Source organism: Podarcis bocagei, assembly GCF_964188305.1.
Source record: "Podarcis bocagei genome assembly, chromosome: 9".
Classification (NCBI taxonomy): domain Eukaryota; kingdom Metazoa; phylum Chordata; class Lepidosauria; order Squamata; family Lacertidae; genus Podarcis; species Podarcis bocagei.
This window is the reverse complement of record NC_138134.1, coordinates 44,736,162-44,759,072: the sequence shown is the minus strand read 5'-3', so window position 1 is coordinate 44,759,072 and position 22,911 is coordinate 44,736,162. Positions and strand designations below refer to the sequence as shown.

The 22,911-nt window shown below is 42.7% G+C and overlaps 1 protein-coding gene and 1 long non-coding RNA gene across 3 annotated transcripts in view; one reads left to right on the top strand and one right to left on the bottom strand.

Annotated features, from left to right (window-relative positions):
• ELF2 (E74 like ETS transcription factor 2) overlaps positions 1-22,911 on the bottom strand; it is a 41,386-nt gene that overhangs the window by 5,364 nt on the left and 13,111 nt on the right. The window contains exons 2-7 of one of the 2 annotated variants that reach the window (XM_081209214.1): positions 21,700-21,775; positions 21,509-21,664; positions 20,551-20,716; positions 3,066-3,179; positions 1,783-1,956; positions 1,306-1,395 (exon numbers count right to left, since the gene is read on the bottom strand). In XM_081209214.1, coding sequence (XP_081065340.1) covers positions 1,306-1,395; positions 1,783-1,956; positions 3,066-3,179; positions 20,551-20,716; positions 21,509-21,583 — 619 coding nt within the window. In that variant the 5' untranslated portion in view covers positions 21,584-21,664; positions 21,700-21,775. Of the gene's footprint in view, positions 1-1,305; positions 1,396-1,782; positions 1,957-3,065; positions 3,180-12,817; positions 12,966-20,550; positions 20,717-21,508; positions 21,665-21,699; positions 21,776-22,911 lie in introns of those variants that run through there. The other variant, XM_081209215.1, reaches the window with a different exon arrangement.
• LOC308595265 lies at positions 3,186-8,003 on the top strand. The gene is made up of 2 exons (XR_014011966.1): positions 3,186-6,304; positions 7,479-8,003. It is a non-coding gene; the product is annotated as an uncharacterized lncRNA (long non-coding RNA).

The following is a 22,911-nucleotide window of genomic DNA, read 5'->3' as shown; positions in this document are numbered from 1 at the left end:
CTGAGGGCACACACACATATTATATACTTTTACACACACTACTAGGGAGATGGTAGCAAAATGTGATTTCATAACCACAAAGGTTCAGCTAACAAAGATAAGTTGTTTTTGAATTTCTGAATGTTCATTCTGGTCCACACTCACTCTTACTCCCTCATACCTCTCCAGCACTAAGAGGATATTCAAAACATGACAAAATTAACTTCATCTGGGCCATTGAGAATCACCAACTCAAGCAACCTTACAGAGGAAAATAATCAGGCATTAGCTGAAGTGAGCAATGACAAGTCATCAAGTGAGATTAACACACCATCACAGGTCAACATTCATATCGCATGATAAAATGTTATTCCATCCCTAAAAAGCTTTTTAAAAACAACCACCACCACCTTTGGCCAGCGGCAAGAAAGCTGTAGCAACCCATATGTTGCTGAACTCCAACTCTTGGGCTTGGGTTACTATTATTGATACTAAATTTTTGTATCTTTATTTTAGCTCTTATGATTTATGTGGAAATTGTTCAATTTGGTTGTGTACTTTTCAATGTTTTACTTATTGTCTGACCTAATGGTCAGGGGTCCCTTTACCTTGACCTACTTATTGTTTATGACTGCTTTTGTTATGTTTGCAATTATGTAATTTTTAAATGCCTTGAGTGTGGTTTAACTTTGGGAAGGCAGCATACAAATAAAATGACTGATTGAGATAACTCTCATCAGTCCCAGCCAGCGTGGTCAATGCTCAAAGATGATGGACTACGAATCCTTCATTTGCTCAGCATCAGGCTTCTGGAATATCACTGTTTTTAGCAGCACAAAAAAGCAGGCCACACCACAACAGAACGGTATCTTATAAGAATAGCAGTCCTGTGCATTGCAAATATCTGAAGAAACTCTCCCAAACTTAAGACAGGACTACCTCAGTTGCCTGCTGAGAAGTTTTAAGCTACATATTTTCCCTAGGCACAGCTATTCAACCCACTATGACTGAACAGGAACACAAATACTCTGCATGTCTCTGGCTGCAGTGGCAAATCTGAAGCGAGCAGCACACCTTCCAGCATGTTTGAATGAGTGTATGTTCAATTCTTACTTATAGAAGGTACCTGGTGCACCAAAAATCTAGCAGCAAATAAACAGTTTCAAGAGCTTGCATGAGACACATCAACACATTTACATTCAAAAGAAAGGTTGCAACCATTCTTAATAGAGCATTAAGGTATTGTTGCTACATAATCAAAACACTGAAAATATTAATACACAAATAATATAAATATAAAATGTTTTTTAAAAATAACTGAATTACCTTTGCCTTCTCTTGGCTTCTTCTTTATACTCAGGTCTGGAGACGCACTGGAAATGGCTGGTGGCACTTGGGTTTTTGGCTTACGGCCAGCTGCAAAAACAGTTGGAAAGACTGAAATATGCACGGAGAAATGTTTCACAGCTTGAGTCCTCTCACAGCTTAGGTTTTCATTCAAATCTAAATAATGGGCCATTATCTGGTGCTACACTGAGATGCTGGCAACATGTCTCACAAATCACAATTTTATCTGATGTAGAGTTAAGCAGAATCTCTGTCACACTTACATGTTCTAAAAGAATTCCAACAATTAAACTAACATGATAATCATTCCCCTTGTGTAAATGATTTATATGACAATGATCCATCCATGAACATAAATGTTATTTCTATGGTATAAACCCCCTTCCACAAAATTTCTAAGACTTTTATAGATCTGTTGTGAGGTTGGATGAGATCAATTACGTACTACATATGTACCTTTCTTTTTCTTCATTGGCTCATGGATCTCTGGAGATGTTGGAATAGGAGATGTATCCATTGGTTCAGACTCCTCAGTTGATACCTCCACTACTGTTTCTGTAATGACATCTGGCCTCATAGCAGCATGAATGAACTCTGGAGTTGACACACAAGGTGGGACAAAAACTTCCACTAAAGAAAGCAAATAAATAAATAAGATTAGGCTTTGGCTTAAATCCAACAAAGAAACTGCCTTATCATTTGAAGAACAAAAACAAACTAGTTTCCCATATGTATCACAATACAGGATAAGATATAATACAGTAAGTAACAGAACCGGAGGGGGTTTTTCTTTTCTTTTTAGGTATTACCAAACACTTGCTTCCCAGAAATGTTCACTTATATGAAATGTTCCTATAAATTCAACTTTCAAAATGACTGAACCCTGTACTTTTCTACATTGTTTCCATTATACTTTGCATATGATTTGTAAATTGAGAAAAAGCAAGTAGTTGATTTTCTTTTCAGAATGAAACCCAGTTCACGATTACATGGGTTAGGTCTCAGTCTCAAATAACCATTGTAAAGTACAATTCTTTAATAAGTCATATCCCATCTTTTTTGAGTTTTGTCATGTGAATATGAAATTATTGATCCACAGAAAATGTTGCAGTATGACAGGCCAGAGGACAATTATAATATTTCCAATGTCCAAATTCAATTTAAACCTGCCTGTTCAAAATCTCTTCAGTAAATGAAAGAAACCCAAAACACCTGAAAACATGCTATTCCACCACCACCATCAACCTCACCAGGTTTTATGGACCGATTATTAGTCTGGGGGGACAATTTTAATGCCCTGTCATTCTATGCAACCAAATTAAATTTACAAATAATCATCATAATAAAACTGTGAGTACTAGTTAGCCGTACAGTACAAATCACTAAGATAGTTTGGAAGTGACCTACATGCCTTTCCTTCCCAGGTCACTTAGTATTAGAAAGTACTGTACCTGGATCAGGCCCAGAGTGGTGGCTGCTTCAAACAGATTAAAGTAATTCTTTATATAGAGAAGCACTTTTGTGTAGGGTTGCACAACACTGCTGCCAACACATGCAATATGTAACTTGTAGACCAGTCCTTAAGAGTATTAAAAGCTAATGAATATATCCTTCAGGGGAGCAGACAGCTCTTGGCCCTGAAAGAAGCATACTCGCAAATTAAACCTCAGGTGCAGTTAATGCAAATTAAGCCACTGTTTCAAAGAGGGCAAAAGATTGATTTGTTATCATTGACATACCTGGAGTTCTAGCATCTCTTAAGCAGGTTGGAGATTCCATATGAAGCAAGGCCTCTGCTGCTTCAATTGTCTTATCCGAACAGTGCACATTGCTGCCATGTACAGATGCTTCCACTGTGCAAAAAACAACAACAATCCATCACACAAGTAGATTTGGTTCATTGCCTTTTCTTTTCTGGCCTTAAGATTTGTTGGAACCTTACAGCCCTATCAATAGGAGCTTGGACACGAGTTACAATTGTGCCTTTCAATCTGGCTAGTAAACCATCTGCATTAAGACTGAATACCTTTGCATTCTCACCAATTCACTTGTGTGTTCGTTCAATTAAGGTATTGATAGTCAAAATATTAACAAGAAATCAGTGCTTTGTGAAAGTTAGTCCATAATGGTGAGGAAAGATAAGAATCTGTCCCACTGCATCAAAAAGGTTCCCCACCCCTGAGTCTTCAATCAGCTGGCATCACTAGTTACAGCTTCATCTAACATCAACTCCAGAGAAAGCTTTTTTTCTTTTCTGTGCAGCCAACTGCTAACCCCCTATAAGCCACTTACTTATACAGGGGGTCACCAACATTTGAGGACCCTGGGCCCATTTGAAAATCTGAAAAATTATCATGGCACACAACTACAAAATGGTTCATAGTGTGATTGCCACCAACTTGGGTGGCTTTAAAAGAGGATTAGACAATGCCATGAAGGATGGGGCTATCAATGCCTATAAGACATGGTGATAGTTGTGTTCCACCTCCACATCTGAGGCAATACCAGTTGCTAGGAATCACATGTGAGCAGAGCTCAGGTCCTGCTTCTGCACTTCCCATGGAAAACTGGCTGGCTGTGAGAACAGAGTGCTGGGCTAGATGGACCTTTGGCCTGATCCAGCACAGCTCTTCTTATGTTCACCTCCTTCCCTTCTTCTGGATGCCTCTTGGCCCTTGCGGGGCTCAGAGGCATTCTAGGGCAAGGAAGGGAAGAGGCTGGAGGTCTGGGCTAGTCCAAAGGAGACTGTGGGCTCTCCTTCCTTGGATGCTTTTAAGCAGAGGTTCGATGGACATCTGTTATGAATGCTTTAGCTGAGATTCCAGCATTGCGGAAATTTGGACTAGATGACCCTTGGGGTCCCTTTCAACTCTATGGTTCTATGCTTCTAAGTGCAAAAGAAGCGGGGGATGAGGACACTGCTACATTGCTATTTTGCATACTAGTTCTACTTCCCAGAAAAGTCTGGTCAAGTATTATTATTATTATTATTATTATTATTATTATTATTATTATTATTAGTTGTTGTTGTTGCTAAATCTGTATCCCACCTTCCCACTAGCTGGTCCTCCAGGATTGTGCTTCATACATGATATGTTTCTTATTTTTTTCCATAAAGGGCAAGAAAAGAATTATTGTTGACATGAGTTTGGTATTACTCATTCAAATTGATATTGCAACCTTATAAATTCCGCAATAAAAGAAGCCTTAAAGTGATTGCATAGATGTTTGTAGTAGAATCTTGCCCAGAAAACACAACAGGGGGAAATGCTAGATTTTTAAGTAGTCATTGTGATTTTATAAAAAGGCATTTTCTCTTTTCCCCATGAAGATTTTATAAACCAGCAATATGTAGCCACCTGTCGAGTATCATCCACACATATTAAGGTATACACACTCTCTCTTTCTCCAGTTGCTTTTTCCATTTATGGAAATCTACTCAAAGCTAAACCATTCCAGCTCCACTGCCAGCGTCTAATCTATCTTTAGAATAGCTACAGTCACCTATCTGCAGTGCCAGTAAGCTAATGAGGATTCAAACCACGGTTTCTTCACTGGAAGTTCCTGAAGGCTATCCAGTTACTTCAATATTCAAAATTAATTTAGGGAAGAGGAAGAACATTTTTTAAAAATGCTTCAGTCACCAAGACCCAATTCACACATATGCGTGGCTGCTTGACATTGCAAAAATAGCAACAACCTTTTTTTCAAGAGCTCACCACATGACCCAGCAGCCACTAATAAGCAAAACTGGCTGTGTGAATCAGGCCGTAGCACTACCAACAAGAAAGGCTTGGAAAAACACATAACAATAATAAAGGGGTTGGGTTGGGGGGGAAGGACCAGGAATACATGTCTAAGTCATCAAATAAATGCCACAGCCTGACTGTGGCACCTGAAAACGTAACTCCAGCACAGCTATTAAGCTTGCTGGTAGCAAGGGACATGGCGCTGCTTGAGTCCCCATCTTTAAAACCGGACGCTAGCAAAGGTTAGAAAGTACTTTTGTAAGTACCAGAGTTATTTATTAATGAATTACCCTGTGAATCCAGAGCTAATTAGCAAGAAATGGGAAAGCAAAAGATCTCTCAAGTACAGTGCCCTCAGTCCCAGACAAAGACATCCATTAGCCTGTACACTGAAATGCTTCATACAACCTGCCATTTCTGCTGTAGAGTTTGGGAATGAGATAGGGCTTTAGGCACATGCTAGCTATGGGTTACTTCTCAGATACTGCACTAAGAAAGAGGTTCGCCTCCAGATTGCTTTTAGTCTTTCTCTAAGCAGCAGCTATTACTAAATGTAAGACAGCGTACAAAGGAATAAACTGCAATTAACTGTAAAATATGTGGAAATCAACCAACCTTGAAGTTAATTGCCATCAAATTTAGCACATGCACAATTCCATTCCCTCCCGCTCCTTTCTAAAGAGAGAACAGGAAGACTTAACATTATAAAACATTCAAAACTAAACTATAGGACAAATTCTCCAATATACACATCCTCAAACTATACTGACCCAGGCAGTTTGAAGCACTGGCAAACAATTTGTGTAAAAATTGAAAATCAGGTGTAGTACACCCAGCCACAATAAAAACAGACAAACTGCACCAACAAAGCCAAATTCTGCACACAATCTGGAAACTTGCAGAAATTTATCTGCAGAATCTAACAGAGTGTGAGAAGGGTGACAACATAGACTGGAAGTCGTGGAAAGGGAACATAAGACCTTTGTGCTCTTTCTCTTAACACAGGAGAACTACTCAAAAGCCTATTTCTGGGGTCTAATACTTAAGCAGAATTTCATGGGTATGAGCAAGACAAAAAAACACTGGCAAGTTGGGGGGGGGGGCTTAACTGATGAGCATATCTTCTCCTGACAGCCACCGGCAGCAGCAATTTCCCCCACTCTCCCATCACATCCTCAACAGAAAAAAAGTGCTGCATCTCTTGGCATGTTTTAGAACAGAAAAGTACCGTATTTTTCGCCCCATAAGACGCACTTTTTCCCCTCCAAAAATGAAGGGGAAATCGGGGTGCGTCTTATGGGGCGAATGCCTGCAAGCCTCGCGCACCCGGTGGGACCTCCTGCCGGGCGCGCGAGGCTTGGGGCGGCAGCCTGTCGCCCGAAGCACGGGGAGCCCTCTGGAGGGCTCCCCCTGCTTCGGGCGAGTGTCTGCAAGCCTCGCGCACCCGGCAGGAGGTCCCACCGGGTGCGCGAGGCTTGGGGCGGCAGCGGACTGCTTGCGCGCACCTAGAAGCTTGGGGCCAGCTGAGCTCAGCCCGCCCCAAGCTTCTCGGTGCGCGCAAGCAGTCCGCTGCCGCCCCAAGCCTCCCGCACCCGGCAGGAGGTCCCGCTGGGTGCGCGAGGCTTGGGGCGGCAGCGGACTGCTTGCGCGCACCTAGAAGCTTGGGGCCAGCTGAGCTCAGCCCGCCCCAAGCTTCTCGGTGCGCGCAAGCAGTCCGCTGCCGCCCCAAGCCTCCCGCACCCGGCGGGACCTCCTGCCGGGTGCGGGAGGCTTGGGGCGGCAGCGGACTGCTTGCCGGCATGCAGAAGCTTGGGGCGTGCTGAGCTCAGCACGCCCCAAGCTTCTAGGTACGCGCAAGCAGTCCGCTGCCGCCCCAAGCCTTGCGCACCCAGCGGGACCTCCTGCCGGGTGCGGGAGGCTTGGGGCGGCAGCGGACTGCTTGCCGGCATGCAGAAGCTTGGGGCGTGCTGAGCTCAGCACGCCCCAAGCTTCTAGGTGCGCGCAAGCAGTCCGCTGCCGCCCCAAGCCTTGCGCACACGGCGGGACCTCCTGCCGGGTGCGGGAGGCTTGGGGCGGCAGCGGACTGCTTGCCGGCATGCAGAAGCTTGGGGCGTGCTGAGCTCAGCACGCCCCAAGCTTCTAGGTGCGCGCAAGCAGTCCGCTGCCGCCCCAAGCCTTGCGCACCCAGCGGGACCTCCTGCCGGGTGCGGGAGGCTTGGGGCGGCAGCGGACTGCTTGCCGGCACACAGAAGCTTGGGGCGCGCTGACCTCAGCTTGCCCCAAGCTTCTGGATTAGCGCAGCGCACCTGGGGGGGAAATAATTTTTTTTTCCTTTATTTCCCCCCCTAAAATCTAGGTGCGTCTTATGGGCCGGTGCGTCTTATGGGGCGAAAAATACGGTAGTGCCCCCTTCAATAGAGCTCTGGGAAGCAGCAAGTTTCACCCCACTCCCCAAATTGTCCAAAATGACCTACCCATTTTGCTCACTAGGTAGCATTAGGCAAGAACACAAAACCTGAACAGGGAACTTCCTTGTTTACAGCTCAGGCTCTCAGCTGCTATCTGACCCTCACTCTTATAGGATACACCTTAAAGAACAGGAGGAGAACCTGTGGCCCTCCGTATATTGTTACCAACTTCCAGAATGAGTATTGTAGTCCAGCAATTGGAGAACCAAAAGTGCTCCACCTTCCTATTAAAAGTTCCCCAGCAATGAGGTAATTATGAACTACTGTACTTGTGGAAAGCTAGCGAATACCTCACCTGGGAAGAACATGCTTTATAGAATTAGTAACGGAGTATCACAACTGAAGCAGACATAGAAGAGCTATGAGAATAGACTTGTTTTCTGAAAACAAAGCCTAAGCCCTAAGCTGACCCTTCCTGTAAAGAACTTGTTGTTCAAATAATGTTTTTATATATATATTTTTTAAAAGGTGGGCGTTATTCAGAAGGCATCTCCAAGGTCCAAAAAACTTTTTTAAAAAAATTAAGTTGACAACTTGCTCTTAGCTTCAACTCAAGTTAAATGTCTTTAAGAATTCATTTTTCCAAATCAGTGCAATGTTTCAAATCTCCAATACTTGTTATTTTAGTTGATTTTAGTTGATTTAGTTGAATGAAGCTCTAGGACTTCATTCAAACATGGAATAAATCACAACTGTTAAGAACAACCTGGTGAGCCGCCATCACCCAGCTTCTCAGTGGTGTCCCTCCTCCTCCAACTGTCACTGGAAGAGATTCTGAAGGACCGTTTTGCCCAGAGGGGAGTAAAGAAGCAGCAGTTACAGCCTATTCTAATCTAAGCAAACAGACGTCATTTCCAATTTTTTGTAACTTTTGTTTAAAAATTGATGCTTGTTGGTGTAATGCTCTTATGTAAACTGCTTTGAAAGACATACCTGAAAAGTGGTATGTAACTACCATAAATATATAAAAATCCTACAAAATGCAGTTTTTTGTGCAATTAAATCGCTCGATAGGCCATGGTCTACTGCTCACCCACCCATCACACCCTGCCTTTGGATCACTCCTGGTACAGTCATCAATTATTCTTGCTGCCAGCCAGTAGTATTATACCATGCTCTCCAATGATAATGTACAAAACACACATCTGCACAGCATCACTGTGATATAATCAAACTGATCTCCATAAATATTCCAAGTATTCCACCGGTGCCACATATGTCCAGATATGGCGGTAAAATTTTTTTCATATTTAACTAGAAATATGGAAAGCACTAAAAGCTGGACAAAAACATGAAATAACAGTGGAACATTTGAAGAGGAACAGCAAGGCGGGAGATGCACAGACATTGTTTGCCCAGCTGGACCTGCAGGTGTTATTTCTGATGTAATACAAGTATTCCATAGAAAAGCATTGACCTGTAGTTCCTGTCTTATGATAGCTTTTCCACGTATAGCAAAAATACTCAATTTTTTAAAAACTACAGCTTTATCTTAAAATTGAGTATGAGCTTATTCTATTAAACTTTTCTGTATTCATAGCATTTTTACTCTTGATTTTGATATCTCAGAGAGTATGCAGTAGTATCACTTTGTTACACTGGCATTCATATCTTTTTGTCATGCCAAAGCAACCTTACTTAGTAGAAATTCAGTATCATGGATGGAATTCAACTAAGTTTTACTCATGAAACTCATTAATTTCTATGGGTAGCATCCAAGGAAATATTAGTTGAAACATTCTCCAGGATTACTTGCAAGGGGAAATACATCTTCTAAATCCACAGCAATTACATAAATCCCCAAATAATCATGGCATCACATCAACTATGGACAATATATATAGATAATGTATATAGCAGTAATGTGGATTTTCAAGGGGGTGTGTATGAATTTTCCTATCCAAATTAGGGTCATTTGCATTGCACTGGAAAATTCTCTGCTGCAGGGCTAGGAAACCAGGCCTCCACCAGGGCTTCCCATTAGACCTGCAAGGGCATTTCAGCAAAGCCACACCTGCTGTACAGAAGGCACCAGTTACTAGCATAGGCAGTACAACAGTTATGTCTACAAATGTTCAACCAACTCCTCTTCCTTCTCCCAACCGTAACTTGTAAGGTTGGTAAGTATAAAGAGCAGCTACTCCTTCATGACAATTAGCCCCATGCTTCAGCTCCATGGATATTGCATTAGGAACTGGGAGACTTGTTCAAATCCTGCTCCCCAGTAGATGGCACCATTCCCTATTCTGATCTTTAACATCTGTCCAAAGACAATGTTTCTGTACAATTCACAATTTATCTGCATAGGCTCTTGTTACAGTAGTAACTATTTTGCAATAGGAGGGACTGGAGGCAGGAAGTGACATGGTGGTAACTGAAAACAGAAACGGGCATGTGCAAAATGAAGAAACTCTGCTCTATGGGGTGGCTCATGGTCAAGGGTGCTGCATTAGGAAGTAGGTAACACTAGTTCGATTTCTGCTCCTGGGTGAAGCTACAGTCCTAGTCCCTCACTTGAGCTCCAAACCCTGTGAACATGTACTCCCAAGTTATAGGTAACCAGCAGACACACCAGATCAAACTGATCGATTCAGTAAGCAGTGGAATTAGAGCCCACATTGGGGAAAAAGACACAGCACAAATTCTATTCAAATCATACAACAGTCATAAACTTGCTAGGTGGCACAAGAGCATTTGAGTGCAGGCTTGTCCAATTCTTGGCTTTTCCAGGAGCTTGGAGTCTGCTCTTAAACTACTGCCAGTGTGGTTCTCAACAAAACTTTAGTGTGTTCTGGAGTATTTGGGGATAGGCAGCACATAGGTCAGTAATATCTAGTCCATATTTTAAGCTGTAAACGAACTTTAGTGAGATAAAATCTCTTCACTAATATTTATGGCCAGAATTTCAACTTCCTAAGAGCCACATATGTTTATAAAGCTGGTAGAACACAATATCTTCAACTGACTGCTTTATAAAGCCATATTAATAAGTTCTAGAGCCCTGAAGCCACTATTTGGCTGATCATTTCAAATATAGAAAATACAACCATACCCCACTCCTGGGTCTTTGTTCCCTAGCTTGCTTCCCAACCCCCATCCATAGGCAAGTATTCTGGTACCATTCTATGCAGATTCCACCCCCAGGCTACCTTTCTTCATGAGTTCTCATTCCCTCTATTCCCTGCCTCCTCCTCCTCTCTCTCTCCACCTCCCTCCCTCCCACTTTCCTTCGAAGAGACTGCAGCTCTATCATTATAACAGCACACAACTCCTTTATATCTAAATCTAGTGTAAGATTTCTCCAGTCCAAGTAACCAGTCATTTCCATTGTGGAAGCTACATCATTCTGTACACTGAACTTTCCCCCTTAGTGTTCAAAATATTTATAAATGTTCTGTAACATCACAGTAGAAGTAGCTTATCTGCGGAAAAAAGCAAAGTGAAACAGCAGGCAAGTAACTATATAACTCTATGTAGTAGCAACTGGGTATGCAGCATGAGGATACACTTGGAAACCAAACCAGGGGGAGGGCATTGAAAAGACAACATCTACCTTTGATTAAAAAAATAAAAGTTTACATGTACAGTACCCTCATGCTACAAAGGAACCATAGAAGCAAACAGCAGTGCACAGACATAAACCCCCAGGCAGCCAGAACAGAAAACTACTTCTACTGAACACCAATGTTGTTGGTGTCCTCAACACTGGTATGCACATGAAAAAGGAGACGAGCATATCCACACTGCCTCACAGAAAGAGTCTCCTGACTAAATAAGAGACACAAAAAGTAGCTGAAGAAGGCAAAGAAAAAAAATGGCCTGTACATCCTTGGAATTCACCTACACTTCACTCTTTTTAATCTCATTCCAATGAAAAGGATCCATAAAACAATATAGCTAAAAAAGTATTAATAACTACAGCTTTGAGGTTATTTGGAAGACCATGGTGTTCGAATAATAAATTTTTATGTTGGGATAACAAAACCTTTACACCCAACACTAAAACCTTTACACCCAACACTTGTCCTTCGCACAATAGTATGAAATTTTGTGGTGTTATTGCTAGAAACTCAATTAAAACTTGTGCGAAAAGCAGTGGTTAGTGGAAATGCAGTCACAAAAGCTACTTCGGGGTGGTGCTGAAGCTCTCTCTGTATCATCAACGACGGGTAATTAATTAAGAGGCAAGAACGTTCTGGTCCTAAATGTGCAAAAAAATCCCCGTTACCTGTTATCAGATCTAGGAAGATCAGCGCTTCCTGCGCAGGACATTTATGAACGCTGTAAACCCCACTGCGACTCTCCTCTGCTCCTCCTCCCCCCTCCGCGCTCACACCAGCCCCGCCCTCGCTTCCGTATTTACAATCCTTCCTCTTCCCTCCAATTCCGTGCTCGCATTGTCAGAGCCAGAAAGCGCTGCCACTCAACCTCTCCCTCGCTGCTACTGGCTTGAAGGAGCCTAGCCCCGCCCATTACAGACGGTAGCATTCTGATTTCGAACATTCTTGACAGTTGATTGGCCGGCCAGGCCCGTCACTCCCTCCCCCCCACCCCGCGCACAGGGGCTCCTGAGGGAGGCTCGGCGCTTCCGCTATGGTGGTTTGGGGGGGGGGGAGAAAATGAGCTAAATATCCTCGCTGGAGGCGGCACATGCCGATCGCCCCGGGAACAGCAGCAGCAGTACCGATGCCCCGTCTCCCCCCGACCCCGGCTGCTCCCACACCCTTCCCAGCGCAAAGCAAAGTTTAGAGGGCAAGAAGCGCCTCCCCAAAAAATGAGGACCTTGAGCCCGTCGTGGCTCCTGCACCCGCCAGAGGCACCTCGGCGCTAGGGAACAATTGCAGGGGACCAGGAAGGAAAGGCGCTGCAAGGGGAGCCGCCTCTCCCTGCTCGGGAAGCGCGGCGTGGCTTGCTGCTTGACGGGAAGACAAGCTCAACAATCGCCACACGCTCTTCCTGGTCCCGGGCTGCAAAAAGAAGCGCGGCGGCGGCGCCGCAACAGCAGCGGCCAAAGCACGCCGCCCGCAACCGCTCGCCCCGGGCGCAGCGCGGTCAGGTTGCTAACGCGCCCAGCACGCCAAGGTGATCACTTCCTGGATTCGCCCTCCTCCTCCATTACTCCGGCGCCAGTGCCGCCCCCGGGAAGAGCGAGCGGCGTGCGCGCCTCCCTCCGCATCACCCGCCCTTCGCTTCTCTCTCTTCCCCCCCCCCGCGCCTCCCTTCTCTTCTACCAAGCTCCCCGCTCCCGCCCCGCCATTTCGCGGCGCCGCTTACCGGCGCGGATGAGCAGGTCGAGCTGGTTCGTGGGCCCCTCATGCAGGGAAGTCGCCATGTTTATGCCGCTGGAGCGAGCGGCGGCGGCGGCGGCGGCTTCGCATTGACCCGCAGGGGCTCCCTGGCGCTCGGCCGCGCGCGCGCGCGGGCCCCCGCGGCTGGTCGGCGCGCGCCTGCGTGCGCGCTCCCGGCCGCCCTGAACGCGTTAAGAGCCGAGCCAACCCGACGGGCGCCTCGGCCGGATCTATCTCCGCGCGCTCGTTCCCGCGCCCGGCCAGCCAGCCACGCAAAAGGTTCCGCTCGGCTTCCTTCCTTCCCTCCCCCCCCCCGCGCGTGTAGCGGCAACAACGGCGGCGGCAAAGCAGCAGCAGCAGCGCTTCCTCCTCAAGCGGGGCGCACACGATCCTTCCGCCGCCAGCCTCGCAGACAGGAAGTGCCGGGCGGGCGGGCGCTCGCTCGCTCGCTCGCTCTCCCTCTCGCCCTCCTCCCCTCTTCTGCTCTCCCATTCTACAGCAGGGACAGGAATCGATCGCCGCAGTCACGACGAGATTCCGTTCTTCTTGGGTCGGAGGGATCCCACTTCAGTCGGTCCAGCTGGAGGAAGGCAAAATCTCTCGCCTCTTCCGTTATCTTCCATGCAACTAGGTGGCAGGGATGCCAACAGAAAGGAGGTGCCCGCGGCTCAAGGCAATCGACGCCGCCTCCAGAGCCGCTTTCCCTTCTGCCACTTCTTCGCCAGCCTCCCGCGCGTCCCCCTCCGGGATGAACGACGCCTCTCTCTTTCTCCAAGGTGCCGCTTGAGGAATGGAGATATCGCCCCGTCTCCTCTCCGGTGAGAATAGCAGCCTTGCACTGGTTCCTGCGGAGTCCCGAAAAGGCCGCCTTAAAAGGAGTTCTGAAATTAGAGGGCAAAGGCACCCGAAGTCTTTTTGGACAACCCGACCGGATTTGCTTGAAATGCATTCGGTCCTGTCAACGGAGCAACTGCTGCCCTGATCTCAACCACACTGTGTAGTTTTCCTTAAGGTCAAAGTTTATTCATAAGCAGAGCTTTCAAAGAGGAGGAATGTAATTTCTGCACCCCCTTCCATTTCAGAGGCCTTGCATAAGTTGCCACACTGCCCTTGATGAATCCCACCTTGTCCATTAGGATGCAAGCAGTTGTCTTGCAAATGGTAAACTTCACTGTGATCCAGTTTCAACCAGCAATATGCAGGCAGAAATGGAAGTGATTGTTTATCCCACAATTTCATTTCTTTAAACTATGTTCTTATAAGCATGTACTGTACTATAAACGATGTGCCATAAGCATATCACAACCATATTAGAGGGCAAACTATTATAACTAATAGACATTCAATAAAGTCATGGTGAATAACAAGCTGACATTACAAAAACCACTTCTCAAAATTTGGCAACAAGTAGAACTCAAGAGCAGATGATAGCTGCGATCCAAATCACATTTATCTGAAAGATATTGAAATCAGTATGACATTTCAGAGAAAACATAGGCTATAAGGTTATATACACACTGCTGCTATCAGTACTGCTGCCTGCTTCTATTTATTAGGATTAAATCAGGGGTAAAAAGGTAAAGGTACCCCTGACTTAGGTCCAGTCGCAAACTCTGGGGTTGCGTGCTCATCTCGCTCTATAGGTCAAGGGAGCCGCCGTTTGTCCGCAGACAGGATGCAATACCCACAGACTGCATACCAACAAAAGATTGTATACCAACAAAAACTGGGAAGATGCTACATTCCCTTATGGTCCTATCCCATTTGGTTCTACACTTTTAAGTGTTCAGTAAGAGGCAGAAGGACTATTGAAGCACAAATTTGGTGCTAATGTGGCTTGGTAGAGCTGAGGCCAGAATTGGAGACATGAACTCCAGCTTCCTGAAAATTTTTCAGTCATCAAGATAGAATCCAGTGTCTTTATTTCTTTATTGTTTGCAGCCCTGAACCCATCTGAGAGAAAGGGCAGGATATAGATTTAATAAATAATAAACTAATTCTGTTGCATTAGCACACCCAGGTGTGCTATTCACACATAAAGCTAAGCCAAACTATGGCTTAGTGAGAACATGCGCTCTTCCAGGGAGGAAGGGGCAGTTACTTTGTCCTCCCCTGGTCCTTGTAACTTAGCACAGCATGACAACTAACCTAGGTTTGGGTTAGTGTGTTGTCAAACCTAGGTTTTGTAACTGAAGAAACCTTGGCTACAACTCCTGATTAAGGAGACAGGTTAACCACTAGTCTGACTTTGAAGAACACTTTAAGCCAAACCTTGGTTTAAACATGGTACAGAAACAAGAAGAGGCAGGGAGAACTGATGCAGCTGTGAGCTCTCTGAGAGCCCCCAAGGATCAAGGGTACAAAAATATTTTTGTAATGCTATTTTAAAAATCTTGACTGTGAAGAAACAAAATTGGCATGAAGAACAAAATTTTCAAGTTAAAGGGTTTAAATCACATATTTCACCAGCAGTCCAAAAATTAACTTGAAGGATTCTTTAGAGTAGGATCCTGATAGATAAACATAATACAGTAAACTGTCTACTACTACAAGGTTTGATTTGATGTTGCAGATGGTAATCAATTATTTACATCAGCCATAAAATCAATGTTATTTTTAAACAGGAAGCTGAAAAATCCAGAGGAAGATATTTGAAATTTGTGTTTATGTAAGTGGCAAACAAATTAAAGTCTGCAGTAGTTATAAGATTAGCTTTCCATAATAGTGGTATAAGTAGTAATCTGAAAAAGAAAGAAATTTCTTTTAGAATATACAAGTTAACACTTTTTACTAAAAGGGATTAAGGGCTTCTTCTAGAGCTATACCACCCCTGATTTAAAAATGCATTATTCATTTATGTATAATATTACCAAAAAGCTATACATACCAACACTGTTCTGGATCAATTTTATTCCCCCATCATGAGGTAACTAAAGGAGGTGCTCTTGCTTTAGATCTCCATTAGTCATGCAGGTCTTCTACCTCCCTGTGGCAATAATATTCATTTAAAAAGGTAAAAGTTTGTTTATGCCACAGGGAGGATTTCTGATGCAATGTGAAAAACACAGGAGAAGAATGGCATCCCAAAAATAAGTCACCACTCCCATCTCATTGTTCTGAAAATATCAAATTGACACCAATTCTGGCACAATTAATGAGAAAGCAGAGAGTTGCATTCCATATGAACTCCTCCCCAAATAAGAAGCCAAACACTAAAATATCCTTACTTAAGACATTTTCCAAGAAGCTGCAAACTACATTTACTTCACTTTAGGAAGAAAGTTTCCCTATTTGGATAACAGCAATAACTACCATCCCACCACCACTTTCTTCCAGTGGAAGCATTTCATGAGCTGAGTTCAGCTCACATGATCACTGGATCACAGCCACTAAATTCTTTAAGAGAAATATGTACGTCCTCTTATTAGTGATGACGACAAAGGAATTTGAAATAGCAGTTTGCCCTCAGAACAAAATACTAATAGAATTGGAATTTATATTTATTATGCAACAACTCAAGCATCAAGTGTGCTCATTTACACTCAAACCAACAAATGTTCCAATAATAAGTTCAATGTTCAAATTAAATTAACCAAATAACAGAAGTTAAAAACATGCTTGACTACTTGTCCTGAACTTGCGACTTTCTTTGCTAGGACTTATAAATAAAAGAGGGAGTCAGAGGAGAGGACAGGAACAATTATATCAATGGCAACAAAGTAAAGGGCCTAAGTTTTGTATGTCAGAAAAATATTTGCCTTCTGAGCCTCTAAATAAGCTCTACTCACAATTATTTCATATTATCCAGGAAAGCTTTGAATGCAAAAAAAATCAAGACAAATCATAATCAGGAATGAAATAGTAAAAAACCAGTAGTGGAACACTTCAATTTCACAGGAAAGTTAATAACTAGCTTTTAAGGAGACCATACTGGAGTAAAACAGCAGCATGAATCTGATTAATTGCAATTCATCATGAAGTTCATTGCTGAATCAGGACAATGGATTTTTATCACACTAAAAGTGTTAATTGGCATATTATTGTCAGAATGTCTGTGTCAATGTATTATCAATGATACATGCCAATTTTCACCATCTGCTTTCTGCATTTCATTTCCCTCTGTCCTCAATGTTTACAATCCCCTGCATCCAAACCATACCTGTAACTCACAAAAGCGCTTCATTCTTCCCTGATTAAGATTTCCATGAAAGCTTCAACTCATCTTTTAGTCTGAAGGTGCCAGCCTGTTTGTTGAGCTATTCATGATTCTCAGTTCTATGTAAGCCCACAGCTTCAAGTAGGCAGGTATGTTTCACTGCATCAAGCCATTACTTGGATTATGTTCAGTATTCAAAAGGGAAAACACTAATATAATTTTTAAAAATTGTTTCTCAAACCTTAAAAGCAGATTGTGTTTTAATGCTTCACAATTTTTTTACTGTCCGTGTTCTAATATGAACATGTCTTTTGGGCATGTGCTACAGAATACTCCTTTATTGCCCCCAGTGGCACAGTGGATCAGTGCATCTGGCTGTTAACCAGAAGGTTGGTAGTTCAAGCCCACCTAGGTAGGGATGGCTGTGGGCAGGATTCCTGCACTACAGGGGATTGGAATAGATGACCCTTGGGATCCCTTCCAACTCCATTATTCTATGATTGTATACAATAAAACAGTACGTTCAAATGCATTTTTAACTTTTGGAAGAACTTTTATAAACCCACTTAAGGTTCAAACATAGTTATTTTTAGAAAGCCTACTATAGAAAAAAAGAAACCTCAAGCATACCATTTGTACACACCCAGTAGAATGCATTCCTTTGAAAAAGAGCCACCCACTCCATGCCAAATCACAAACTACTTTTGATATTTCCCTCTCAGTTTCATAATAAATTTTCAATACAGCATGCAGAAGTGCTGCTTGAGAAGCTCAAAGGCTCTCTTGGGTGTGCAGTTCTTTAAACGCTGGCCACAGTTATGTCAGAACCTATAGCCTTGCTTCATGCAGAAGAAATCTACTCTAAGAAATTGGTGACACCATTTGACCTAAGTGAAGCACAATAGTAGCTGTTATAGATAGAAGGAAGTATTTTCATTCAAGCATGTTTTTCAGGATTCTTACTAGCTTACCTCAAAGCAGGAACTAAAGTGATAGAACTTTAGGGACGGGAAGAGAGAGGTTTTAAAGGCCAACCCTGTTGTATCAGACCAAAGACCTATCTAGTCTAGCATCCTGTTTCCCACACTAGCCAACCAGATACCTATGGGAAGGACACAAGTGCCACAGCCCTTTCCCACTGCTGCTCCCTAATGACTAGTATTCAGAGGTGTGCTGCCTCTGTCTTCCAGTCCAAGGGCACAATCTAGAGTTGTGCATGGCTAGTTCATATAGCCATTTTTCTCTCTACCTCATTTCTAGCAGCATCCTCTCCATACCATATCACAAGCTCCTCTTTATGTCTCAAGAATTTTTGAAATAAGTGTGGCATGTTGCTTGATGGGACGAGGAGAGTGTTGGCTGGGACCAGGCTTGCTAGCAGGGGTGGATTTAGGGCTGTGTGAGTGGTGCGCACACACCAGGAGCTGAGCCAAGGCGATACCAGCTCAAATCCTGGTAAGCAAGGCACTGGACTTTGGGAAGGAGTTATGAGACTCTGACTGGATCCTCCTTCTCAAAGCTGGGTGCCTCTTTACCTGCCTTTGGGAGTAGGATTTTGGCCTTGCACAAGACACCATAATACCCAAAGTCCACCACTGTTGCTGGATCTTGAGTAAATTACAAATCTCACCTAACTGTGGAATCTGGAGTATGCCATTTTGCTGAAGATCCACAAGCAATGCTTCTGAATGCCAGATGCTGGAAACCACAGGAGGCAAGAATGCTCTTCTGCTTGAATCCTGCTTGCTGGTTTCCCACAGGCATCTGGTTGGCCACTGTGAGAACTGAATGCTGGACCAGATGGGCTATTGGCCTGATCCAGCAAGCAATTCTCATGTTTTTATTCCATCAAGAGACCATAACTAATCACACGACTAAGTGAAAGGAATTAAACAGATATTAAATTGTTGGTACTTTGTTGAACTAGAACAAATCCAAATCTTACTAATGGCAATACATTTCCAAGCTAAGCTCAAGGCATTACTGTTAGTTTGCAAATCCCTAAACAACCTAGATCCAAGTTACCTGAAAGAGCGCCTTGTACCTTACACACCACTCAGATTACAGAAGTCACTTGGAGAATCCTTCCTGACTGTTCCAGTTATCACAAATGAACCTAAACATTTCATTTCTACAAAAGGTTTTAGCATAGTGGCATCAGTACTATAAAACACTGTTCTAATTGAAATCAGACAGGTACCTATATTTTTGATATTTCATTACACCTGCATTTCTTTGGTTAAGCATTTATAAAGAATTAATTTGATTCAGTGTTGGTCATTCGTTTTGTATTTTATGATGTTATAAGAATTTTATTGTACATTGTTACACAATTTTTTTAATGCTGGCCAATTATAAATTCACTCATGAATAAATAAATGCAGATTTATTTACTCATTGTACTAAGTCAAAATAGATTTATAAGCCAGCCATACTTTCTATGAGTACAGTAGTCTTTTAGCACATTTAAAAAGAAGTATAATATAGAAATAAAGCCACAAATGCCAGCAGAACTTTCTTCTCCATAAAGTATATTTACAGTGCTAAAAATCAATCAGAGAGCAACGAAGATTAAAAATATCTCATTACAATTTAGTTTATAGTCCTAATCAATTCACTGCCTTGCTTTTAACCAATACATTGAGTTATTAATTTAAGTCCTGCTTACGCATTGAAAAGCATAAATGAAGGTGTATTGAGGATACCAAAGGAAACCGCTTTTTAGCACTTTCTTTATAAAAGTGCAAATCTCCACATAGTTAAGAGTTCGTATTTGGCATTTTCATTTCATGTCATAAGGGAATGTGAAGTAGTTACTACCATAGTAACACCAACTAGTTTTCCACCTCCCCTTCCCTTGCCCTCCTCCAAAAGCAGGTTGAACCATATTGACACTGATTAAATGAGTACTGTTGGCTTGATAGCCATTGTTTTCATTATTAAAAGGAAAACCTCATAAATTTTACCCAAAGAGGCAAGCTATCTACTAGACTGGTATACAAACTGTAAAGAAAAGTATATCCTAAGCTTATTCAGATTTTATGCAGGAAAGATAAGTTAGCACATTTGTGCAATATGCAGAGCAACAAGCCTAAAGACAGGATTATTTTCTACTAAATGTATTATTATTGAATTATTTGAAAGGTATAGTTCCTGAATCAGATCTGGAAATGGCAGTCGATCTACTAATTGCAGCAGAAATGGTAACTGGCAAAGGAGGAAGAGTATAGCACTGCCAAACTCAGATTGCTTTGAAAAAGCTGGAACCTCATCACACTAATGAATCTTACATATTCAATTTTTGCTACGTTTGGGAATGATACCCTGTATCCATATAATTTGCTTGCATTGTAAAATGATATAATAATGATGTTACTTGGTTGAGCATATATATATAAATTTTCCCCTTCAAGTGACCTGCCTCCTCCCCATCTCCTTTTCATTAGCTGTTCCCATTAAATGGAAGGGGGAATCATAATGTGCAATTAAAACACTACTGATGCATACCAGCTGATTAATGTTTGCATCCTTAGCAAAAAAAAAAAGTAAGTAAAGAGGTTTACCTGTTTTCACAGTTTCTGTCTCGATTTCCTGTTCTTCTGCAACATCTTGAAGAAGGTAAGTTTCATCATCATAAACAAAGATCTGTGCAGCATATCCTTGTTCGACTCTGGCACTTGGTACTGGCTCTACAATCACTGCTGGATATTCAGAGACTGGCTCGTTCTCCTGTAGAGCACAGTAAGAGAATGTGTTGCCATCCTAATCCAAATAATCCCTTCCATTTTCCCTTTAGTGACTTGATGTCTTTCATAGAATATTAAATAAAAAGTATGTATTTAAAGGATTACAAATAAATTTGGGTATATCTGTAGGCAGCATGGGGTGGAGAGAGGGATAGAGACAGATACAATGTATCAACCACTAAAGCAAGGCTCATCAGAAACACACCAAGAACCACAGTATGCAAACATTGTTGCATTTAATTAACAAGCGGCCTATCATTTCCATGAACTTTGGCACTTACCAAGATATATTATTACAGAAATAACTAAAAATAACATTAAGGGTTTAGTCCAAAGTTGCACAATTTAAAGTCCTATCAGTTTCAATGTGATAAACATGTAGCTCAGATCTGGGCCTTTCATCACTGCTCATTCCTTTACCTTGCCCACGTATTTGAATGTTTTTAACAGATGTGTGTAATTACCAACTTATCTTGGAAGCAAGGTAGGCAAGTTCTTGTTTTTCAAAAACTGCAGTAATTCTCATAGCCCGCATATGGCTTCAGAGCCTGTTCTAAATACCAAGTTATTTTAATGAATCTAGCACTTACATTCAAATAAATGCTCTGAGGCACAGTCCCCCAAGTCAAAACCTGTAATCTATCTGACACAACAGTTCTCTTTTCTCTCTGAGCATGAACTAGGGCATGAGCCTCTCCCATTACATGTTTCATTTGTATCCACAATTAGCATTTACAAAGATCACATGAAGAAAGGTTGTACATCATTTTCTGACCTGGCCTTGAATTTGTACTCCATTGCTGTCAAACTCAAGACCTGAGCCTCCACTGTCAACTGCTGCTGATGTCATGGTGCATTCCCTGGGAAGATTGGAAGGCTAGTAGCAAAATATGTAAATCTTCTCAGTGATGTTAACTGGTAACACAGAAAGCTGTGTTACAGGATCACTGCTGGATATTCAGAGACTGGCTGATACAGGAACTTCGTAAACCAAGTAGAATCTTTGCAAAATCAAACTTCTTCCCTTCTGGTGCCACAAATCCTGAAAGAGGGAGCATAAAAAACATTGGTATATGCAACTATTTTTAATGCTACTGCTTATAGAAATGTGTTAAAATTGTACATGAAAATAGGGCATTGGTTGACACTAATATGATCAAATAATACAGCTGTCATTTGTAAAACGTAGCCTTCCCTAATCTGGTGGCCTCCGTATGTTTTGGACAAGAAGTCCCATCAGCCACAGCCAGCATGGCCAAAGGTCAGGGATGATGGGAGTTGAACCTGGAGGGCAGAAGGCTGAGGAAGCCTGCATCTGTTTGCCATCACATGACAGTTCCAAAGTTTATACTTATGTGGAGAACTCATTCCCCTGCAATAAGTTTAACTATATAGAATTACTTCAATTTTCAGCTACCCTTGTTTAGCTTATGTTTTTCATGCTTTGTTATTATTTCAGGAGCTACATATTCATAAATTGTTGCTTTTATTAAAGTCATACAGTAGCTGCAACCTGACCTGCAGACTTTTCAATAAATAAATGCCAAATTATTCATATCCTGTGCACATGAAACCAAGCAATCTTATCTAGCTACTGTTTGGTGTAGAGCGCTGAGCTGGATCTACTACTGATATACTTTATAAGGTTTCCCCTATATTCTTACATATTTTAAAAATACTTTAATACCAAACACACTGTCTTCAATGAAATTCTAATTACAAAGATTGTCATTTACAAAAGGGAAGGATAAAGGACTCCCAACACAAATCCCCGCCACCCCCATTGCAACTGCGTCAGCAGCAAAGAGAGGCTGTCTCCTCTTTATTAAAAAGGAACAGGGAAAGCAAACCTGGGCTCAGAAAGAGCAGGTGAAATAGGAATTTATTCTGAGCCCAATTCTCCTCACCTACTTGCTTCAGGAGCAGAAGCTAGTTGTCTCTTGCTGCTGAAGCAATTAAAGGTGATGACCAAGAGGCTCCCACCAAGCCTGTTAGCACATCCTTCCCACTGTTGTTCAATCTGACAGTTTACTGTGTTGACTAGAGGAGAAGCATGCTGTGCAAGACAATTTCCTGTCACAGCAGGCCCAGGGCTAGTGTCTGTGCACTACCCTTTACTGCCAGGCATATTCCTTGGTAGCATGCATGAAGTTGTACTGTGGTACCTCATGTTAAGAA